Source organism: Solenopsis invicta, chromosome 13 (assembly GCF_016802725.1).
Source record: "Solenopsis invicta isolate M01_SB chromosome 13, UNIL_Sinv_3.0, whole genome shotgun sequence".
Taxonomy (NCBI): Eukaryota; Metazoa; Arthropoda; class Insecta; order Hymenoptera; family Formicidae; genus Solenopsis; species Solenopsis invicta.
Genome location: NC_052676.1, coordinates 12261357 through 12271322, shown reverse-complemented (window position 1 = coordinate 12271322; position 9966 = coordinate 12261357). Strand labels below are relative to the sequence as shown.

At 32.6% G+C, this 9966-nt stretch overlaps 1 protein-coding gene across 1 annotated transcript; it reads right to left on the bottom strand.

Annotated features, from left to right (window-relative positions):
• Positions 1-2498: 2498 nt before the first annotated feature.
• Positions 2499-5842, bottom strand: LOC120359337. Its single transcript, XM_039456476.1, has 4 exons — positions 5169-5842; positions 3710-4206; positions 3054-3445; positions 2499-2879 (listed from the first exon to the last, which is right to left on the bottom strand). Exons 1-4 carry the CDS (start codon positions 5840-5842, stop codon positions 2499-2501), a joined length of 1944 nt encoding a protein of 647 aa, XP_039312410.1.
• Positions 5843-9966: the final 4124 nt, after the last annotated feature.

Sequence of the window (9966 nt, the reverse complement as noted above, 5' to 3'; positions counted from 1 at the left end):
CTATGTCCTATAATTGGAAAGGACAGCATAATAAAAAAAGTTTTGAGGCAACAAAACTACGTGAAGTTATTGTAGGTATGTAAACAACAGTTAATATAAACAATATTCTTATCCAATATTTCATAGAGAAGATGCAATTATTTCAGATTTTGAATTATAAAATAAATATGGACATTTATTTTATTACATAACTTTTTGTTAATATTGAATATTTTATATTAAAACTTGAACAATTATATTTGGCAAAATGTCGTTAAATAGATTTCCGACGCAAAATAATAAAATATTTATTACTTAGAACGTGATTTATAAAAATGTGACAATACTGTATAATGGGTGGAAGAGAAAACTATATAGTAATATGGTCGTCTCAAAAAATAAATTTAGAAAATTGGTATTGTTTAATAAACTATTTTGTTACAAAGTTATATATTTTTAATAAGCAATCATTAGAATTTATCACTTATTAACGGAGATAATACGAGTTTTCATATTCATACTACTCATAATTGCACCTTCTCTAATATATTATATATAACTTCCATTATATATATATATATATATATATATATATATATATATATATATACAGGGTGTCAGAAAAAAAGGGTCACATATTTTGATAGCAAGTCGTATTGATCAAAACAAAAAGAAAAGGTCTAATTAACATGGGTCCTGAAACTAATATCTTTAAAGATACAAGCTATTTTATTATTTGAGCTCTTTGTCATTTTCTTATTAGTCGGGTTATCTTTAGAATGTAATGAACAAAGGAGTAGGGAAGAGTGGGGTACAATGGGGATATCTTTTTCCTAGGTGCCTTAAAAAATAAAAAATAAACAAAAAAAGATAAAAAAATAATTTTTATTTTAATATAAAATGTAATCATTAATCTTCTATAAAAAAAACTGAAATAAAGAAACTAAATGTATGTACATATGATAACAAAATAAAAACTCCTTTTTTTACAAAAAACAAAAAATTTTAATGCTGACTGAGACGATTAATCTCGTACTGACGAACTCTCGTATAGCAACAGTAGTAAACACTTTTTTGTTTACTAGGGCTGCTCACATTCGTCCAGGCCTACGCAATGTCGTTTGACTTGTAGTATCTATTGCAAATGTAAATATCAGGAGACATTCTAAAGATGACACGACTAATAAGAAAATGACAAAGAGCTCGAATAATAAAATAGCTTGTATCTTTGAAGATATTAGTTTTAGGACCCATGTTAATTAGACCTTTTCTTTTTGTTTTGATCAATACTACTTGCTATCAAAATATGTGACTCTTTTTTTCTGACACCCTGTATATAAAACTTATATTATTATAACTTCCATCCGATTAGATTAAAATATCTTTGTTGTCTTAGTCACTATTTCAGAATACTTATAGAATATTTATAAAATCTATAAATACGTGTAAATGAGTATATTTTCAAAAATAAATTTTTTGCAAAAAATGAATAAAAAGCATCAGTAAATAAAAAGTCATCACTGTTTTTTAAGTGAAAAGCTTATTGATTATAATTATATTACTTTTGTCATTTTTATAAGATCGGTATTTTAAAACCAATGTTGTTTCGAATTTAAATATATTTTCTTTTTTACAGAAGCAACCAAGATCCAATTTCGTGGAAAAGAATCATCCGACAAAGTAATAAAAGATGCGATTCAAAGTTGGCTGAAACTAGCGAAACATAGACACTCATACAATTTAACAAAAAAATAGTGTTTTATTTTTAAAATATAATATACTCGTATAATGTGAAACTTTTCATATGTTTTCAAAATATATATCGTAAACATATGTTTACGAAATATTTCTACTTTACGAAATACTTCTACTATATACTTCTTTTTTACCATGAAATAATAAAATAAATGATACTTTAAACAAATTGTTATACTTTCTTTGCAATACACTAATACATACACAGCACCTACATATATATTTTATATAAATGTATATATATATATATATATATATATGTATATACATATATATATAAGTTAATTATCTTATAGGTTGTTAATCCCTGATAATAATTGACACAATGTGTTTCTCTGTAAACAAAGTTTGAAATTTATTCACGATTTAGAGTTATTTACAATATTTACACGCTTACCTGTAAACAAAGAAACGACAATTAAAGCCTATTATTATCCCTTCTTTATTTACTGGCTTGATCCTCAGTCTTATACACTCTATCTTTTCTGTACAGCAAAGTTTAATCTTTCCTTCCTGATTCTTCCTTGTGTACATGTGCTCGATCCTTTTGATCTTCCTTTATCTCCTATCACTCTCTTCCTCTCTATCGGTAATCAATCAATGTAGTTCTTGTAGTACTTGTTCCATCTAGCGGGGTCGGTTCACACGGTGCGCCGAGTATGAGGAGCGCGGCTCATTCGAATTGAAGGAAATACATTTTCCTTACATCTCCCCCTCCCCGGATGAGAATCGTCGCAGCGCATTCTCACCTTGGATTTCTCGGCTCAATCCTCTTCGTCTGCGTCCTTATCTATATCTGATATTGGAATTAGTTTTGTTATGTGGAACAAGCTTGTTCCTGATTTTTTCCTATTAGTCTTAATTCTGTATATCGAGTTCGATATTTTTTCTATTATCTCAAGTGGTCCAATTCTCAAATCGTCTAGCTTTTTTCTATTCAATCTATTACCATTTTCTATATATACCATGTCACCTGTATTAAACTCATGATGTTTTCTATTTTTATCAAATAGTTTTTTATTATAATCATGTGACTTAATAGTTCTCTCTAGGGCTAATTCTTTATCTTTCATCCAGTCCTCTTGATGTTTTTCTCTTCTCAGTTCTTCAGGTAAAATACTTGTGTCCGTGCCATCCAGCAGATACTTTGGTGCAAAACCAGTGACCGTATGTTCTGTCTCGTTGTATCTTTCTACACATTCTCTAGCAACCGTTGCCCAAGCTTTTTTCTTTTCTCCTTCTTTTATTCTACATCTTATTTTATTGATTAGTGTCTGGTTTAATCTTTCGTTTAAGCCGTTTGAGAATGGTGCATTTACAGCAGTGAAAATCAATCTAACATCGTTTTCTTCTAGGTATTCTTTAAATTCTCTTGAGTTGATGCCTGGGTATTGGTCTGTGAGTATCGTTTCAATCTTGTCTGTTTCTACAACGTTTTTCACTAGCTTGATAAAATCCGTAGCATTTTGTGTCTTCGAAGTTGCAATAAATGCGTATCTGGTAAAATGGTCAACCAGTAGATGAAGGTATTTTTTTGTTGATCTTAGTCCTCCAAAGCCTCCAATAGTGTCCATTGACATTATTTCGAACGGTCTGGTTGCTGGTCCTAACTGTGACATCCGGCCATATTTTTCTTGACCTCTAGATTTATTTTTGATACATACTTCACATGTCTTGCATATCTTTTTTATATTTTCTGTTAGATTTCTGGCTGTATAATACGGACATATCCTATTTCTTGTTTGTTTAATCCCTATGTGGCACCATTCAGTATGTATTTTTTTTATCATCTCTATACTTGATTCTTCGGATAAAATTATCTTCTCTCTATTTCTGATTTTTCTGTAAAATATTCCGTTTTTCTTCATTAATTTTGCTTCCATTTTCTGTATCCATTTATTTCTGCTTTGGTCTATCTTTATTTCTTCTATTTTCATTAAATTTACTAATTTTAATACTTCTTCTGTATTGTCACTTGGTTCTAATACTGGATTTCGGCTTAGGCAATCTGCTTCGGCGTTATCCTTTCCTGGAACATATTTTATTTGGAAATCATATTGTGACAAATAATACATTAAGTCGCCTAACTCTTCGTCCGTTCTGGCCTTGATGTTCATGCTCTCCAGCGGTTTATGATCTGAGTACACTTCAAATCTTCTTCCGATCAACCAGTGTTGCCAATATTTTACCGCCTCTTTGATAGCCAGGCATTCCAAGTATATCGCTTTTTTTCTTTTTTGCGATTCGTTTAGTTTCTTTGAGAAGTATGCTACTGGCTTCTCTATTCCGTTATGCTGTACCTGTTTGAATATTGCACCTATGCCTTCAAGTGATGCGTCTGTGTAAATCCGTGTAAGCAAATCTTTGTCGAATATTTCTAGCACTGGTTGAGAGCATAGCAATTTCTTTATTTCTGTAAAAGACCTTTCACAGTCTTCTGCCCATATAAATTTTTCATTTTTCCTCAATAATCTATGTAGTGGGTCTAACAATATCGAGATTTTCGGTATGTACTCATGATAAAAATTGACTTTCCCTAAGAATTGTCGGATGTTCTTTTGTGTTTTAGGGGTTGGAAAATTTTGAATTGAGGTTAAATTGTCTTTTACTGGTCTCACTGTATTGTTTTCTATTATGTGTCCGAGATATTTCACTGATTTTGCTGCAAATGTACATTTTTTTAATTTTAACCTGAAACCTTCATTTATTATCGCGTTCAATACTTTTTTTATATGTTCTACATGTTCTTGAAATGATTCCGAAAAAATCAATATGTCATCTATATAGTTTTCTGTGAATTCTTTAAGATTATATTTTCTTAATATATTGGATAAAATTCTTTGAAAGATTGCCGGTGATGTCTTTAGTCCGAATGGTAGGCATGTCCACTGAAAGTGTCCATCCTGTGTTACGAATCCTGGATCATATGTTCCTTGAATTTCTAGCTTATCTTCTAATAATAGCTTGACCTTGATTAATGGTGTGTTTATTCGTTTTTTTTCTCGGTGTTCAACTCTACATCAATGACTGAGCTGTTACCTACTAAACTTGTTGTGTTGGTGTGTTTTCCTTCTTCTCTTGTTTTGAACCAGCATTTTTCTGCGGGGTGGTATCTAGTGCCTTTGTTTAAATTTTCGCATGTTTTGCACGGTCTTTTTTCTTCACTTTTCTTTTTGTATCCAACCTCATTTTTGTGTAGATAAGATTTTTTATATATTAGATTTTCATATTTCCTAATTTCATTAAATAAGGAGGTTGAATCTTGGCATTGTTCTCTATCTATTTTGTTTATGATAAATTCTGGCAATCCAATTGCTATTAGGGTTGTCAATGTTTGTGAATCTATATTTTTATTCATGTCCAACAATAGTTTTTCTTTCTTTATTGCATAATCCGTAAGTGATCCTTCTTTATATCTAAATGATAAAGCATACTTCACCGTGCTCCATCCTTTATCCGCAAAAGTTTCTAAAAATCTATCTTTCCATTCATCCCATCCTGCCTGGACAGTTAACTTTGTTAATGTTGCAGAATGCCAGTCTGAACAAGATTTATCTAAAAACAATCTTAGTATTTCGATTTTTGTTTCATCCTCTATAATATCAAATCTTGTACACTCTTTCTCAAATGTTTCTAGCCATTGTTTCGTATTCGAGTGCTTGCTGGTGAATTTTTCAATCATAAACTTTTCTGAAATTTGTTTTAAGTTTTTTTTTTCTTCCTTTCTTTGTGATGACTCTACAAGTTTTTCTAATATTTTTGTTAAATTATCCTTTTGAGTTTTATCTTCTGATTTATCCTCGTCTATTTCTTCTAAATATTGGTTCTCAAACTGTAGATTCTGATCTTCATCTATATAGATCTTTTTTAAGTCTTCTGTCATTTTTATCCACACTTTTCTTTTTTGATGTCTTGTTTTCAGAGTGTTCTTTAGTTTATTGTAATTTTCTGTTTTCATTAATTCCTTATGATAGCCTATATGTCTAAACTCTGCCGGTAGAACGTACCTTTTCCCTTCTTCTGTACTAATTGAGGTTATGGCAATTATATTTGTTTTCTCATCCTTGGATGATGCGGTTACTGCAAATTCGAATTGTAGTTTTTCCATCTCGACTGAAATTGTCGTTTTATAAGTTAATTATCTTATAGGTTGTTCCCTGATAATAATTGACACAATGTGTTTCTCTGTAAACAAAGTTTGAAATTTATTCACGATTTAGAGTTATTTACAATATTTACACGCTTACCTGTAAACAAAGAAACGACAATTAAAGCCTATTATTATCCCTTCTTTATTTACTGGCTTGATCCTCAGTCTTATACACTCTATCTTTTCTGTACAGCAAAGTTTAATCTTTCCTTCCTGATTCTTCCTTGTGTACATGTGCTCGATCCTTTTGATCTTCCTTTATCTCCTATCACTCTCTTCCTCTCTATCGGTAATCAATCAATGTAGTTCTTGTAGTACTTGTTCCATCTAGCGGGGTCGGTTCACACGGTGCGCCGAGTATGAGGAGCGCGGCTCATTCGAATTGAAGGAAATACATTTTCCTTACATATATATATATGTATATATATATATATATATATATATATATACACACATATATACACATATACCCGAATTGTAAACGTATATGCACATACATATAAAATTAGGATTTAAAAAACGGATAAATTATTGATTTATTAATACGTATTTTATACGACTATATAATTCATTATTTATTTGGTTCTCTGATTCGAATATAAAACGTAAATGTACATACATTTAAAATTAGGATTTTAAAAACGGATAAATTATTGATTTATTAATACGTATTTTATACGACTATATAATTCATTATTTATTTGGTTCTCTAATCCGAATATAATTCGAATGTGCTTAACGTATAATAAATGAATAAAAATTGGTATATGAAAACGTTTCTGAGACGGTCATCGAAACGGATATTAGACCCGTTTCAAATACGTTTAATATACCAGGTTTACACCATACGATAATACCAAAAATAAACGTATATTATACCATCTTGTTCTTATTGGGATATTCAATATCATATTTTATACTATATTCAAAATAATTGACAAAAAGTTATAAATATTACTTTTTAAATAAAGAATGTATTTATCTTTGAGATCTTTAAACTTAGAATAATGGAACAGTAAACAATAAGTATTAACAATTAAGTTGTACAGAAATACAAAAAAAGAGAAATTTGAAATGTGTACTGTTCATTTTAAATTAATTTCAATTAATTATTATTTATTTCTATTAATAGATTAACTTAATGTTGGTTTATTACTTTCTATCTGTGTAATATATTTTTAGAATAAAAAAAAAAAGGAATAAGTTTTATCAAGATTAAAGTTTTGAACAATATATTGAAAATAAATATAAGTCTACCAATAAGTATAAGTTATATTATTGAACAAATATCTTATTTCGGAAAATTTTCTCTGATTTGTACAAGGAATGAAAAGTGTTTCGAATTGTAATACTTTCTTTAAGGAGATATGATATACTTACTGAAAAGTTTGTAAATTAGGGGAGACTCGGGCAAAAGGAATCGTTTGTTTTCAAATGGCTATAATTCTATGTTCAAATTATCAAATTTGCAAAATAATTATACTAAAATGTAGCTTGAAGTCTCTACTTTCTGAAACTGACGTTGAATTTTGCATAAAATTAATTTTAACTACCCTCACTTGACTTTTACGACGATACCATTTTTTAGACACTTTTCAAAACACTCGGGCAAAAGGAATCTCCAACTCGGGCAAAAGGAATCGCCTAAAAAAATTACTAAAAATTATTAAAAAACGGACTTTAAAGGTGAAAAACTTTATTAATCTGACAGATATTGAAAATAAGTAACAAAATTAAATATAGTTTTGAAAAGAACAATTAAGAAAATTACGAAATTAAGGTATCTATTACAATTCTTGACAGAAATCGCATACATAGAAACCTAGGCCGGTATAACTCGTACACTCTTCATGAACCATAAAAAAGCCATCTAAAAATGAAAACCAGTAGCCTATGTACACTATTAATGCTCAAGCTAAGGTAACGTGTTAGCGATTCCTTTTGCCCGATTTCTTTTGCCCAAAACAACATGCTTTCATTACTTATATAATGATGCTATCATCAAGTAATTTATGCAAAATAACTTTGGTATTTTCTGAAACTAGACAAAATTTCCTTTACTTTGATATATTACTTACTTTCGTAGCAGTTATAGTCTTCAAATCATTCGAACATTAAGAAACGTAAATTACGAACAATGATAGCACATAAACACATTGTGTAACATAAATAACGTTCACGTCAAGTTGTTGGAAGTTTTATGGTTGCAAAATATTCCGCATTCGCAGCACTATCGAATAGCAGTGTTACCAACTTCCTGACATTAATAGAAAAAAAATTGTTTCGAGTTTTCTTTTTGCCCGGGTGATGTCTTTTGCCCGAGTCTTCCCTATTTTTCCTGTTTCTGTTGTTGTGTTAAAAATATTTTCTTATTTTTAGATCCGTTGCAGATCGATAGGGTGTCTAAAGACACTATATGGAGATCTGTTTTTAATGTTTACACACTAGAGCAACGTATTCAAAATTATATTAAGTAGCCAGAAGTTTATGAATTATTAAATACACAACAACAATTTGCCGCCATTAGTGATTTTCTAAGTGTTGTAGGCGTAATTGCGCGAATGGTTGCCACATTCCCGTTAGTGCTCCTACTGAATATTCAAACAGTTATATAAATAGAAAAGGATTTTATTCCATATTATTATAGGGTATTTGCGATTATGTGATTATGCCAAATACGAGCATCATGAATACTGCCACAAATTCCCGTGAACACGTCAATAAATTTCATTTATTGACGTGTTCACGGGAATTTGTGGCAGTATTCATGATGCTCGTGTTTGGCCGCTAAGTGACATTAAAAATTTGATAGATTATGATAGAGAAAGATATTTTCCTCAATATAGTCACCTTTTAGCTAATTCTGCGTACTCATTATCGTATAATATGCTCACTCCATACCGTCATAGTGGTCACTTAAATGCTATGCAGCATAACTATAACACAAAGTTAGCAAAAATTTGTGTTATAATTAAAAGAACATTTGGAATACTAAAAAGACGATTTAGAAAATTAAAATGTGTGTATTTGTACAACACAGATATGATACCATTAGTTATACATGCATATTGTATTTTGCATAATATTTGCATTGATAATAAGAATGAACTCTTTGATAACGTTGAAATAGAAAATGTAAATTATAATTATGTAAATATGCCAGCTAATGAAAAAAGAAACATTATTGCACAGTTATTATTTTAATTACAGGCAGAATACACCAGTTTGTAACGAACTGTCTTCCGACCCCTCCTCAGACCAACCGAACCGTCCAAACCGTCCGGCCGAACATCCGCCGGACGGCAATTAACGGCGCATAGCGCCTAATAAATACTCTAAGAACGGAGCAAAGGCACGATCGCTCCCGCGCTCGCATCTCTGCGCGCACGCGCTCTCGTTCCCGCGCCGTCCGCAGCCACACTCTGTGCGCGTGGCCCGAAACGGAAGACCCGAGATCGAGTGGCGGGGATGCTGCCGCCGGACCGCTCCGCCGTGACACGTCGTGCATCCCCGCGCCTCAATCCTCGGGTATATAAGGCGACGTTCGCCGGAGACGAGCACCTTTTCCGCTCCTGGCCGGCCTACCGACCAGAAGCTTCCCAGGTTGCGACCGAGATCGAGCGCCTCGGTCTCTGCTGAGACACTTGGCTCGCAGCCGACTCCGCTTCCAATTCCGCTTCCGCTTTCCGACCCGCCGCCTGGGCTCAAGTGAAACTTGGGCCCTGTCAAGCTACTTGACGACAGCGCGATCTTCTCCGCCGCCCAAGCTCGACGCTGCCTCGCGTAAGGGAATACGGTGCTCTGTGCCTCCACCAAGCGCACTTGGCGTGAGGTAGTGTCCTCCAGCGATCTCGACAGCGGTATTAACCGCCTCGCGACGGTCCGCGCGAAACACCGACACCGACCGCACGGATCCGTGTGTGTACGCGCCCCGTCTCACCGCATCACGCACCGCGTCGCGCACGGTTTCACGGCCATCATAACAAGGCCGCCCGGCTTCCGGGAAAATATCGCGACAGCGTTCCACAAAACGCGTCTCGGGTAGCAGGTGCGTCAATGTAAATAAGTGTATATAGATTTCC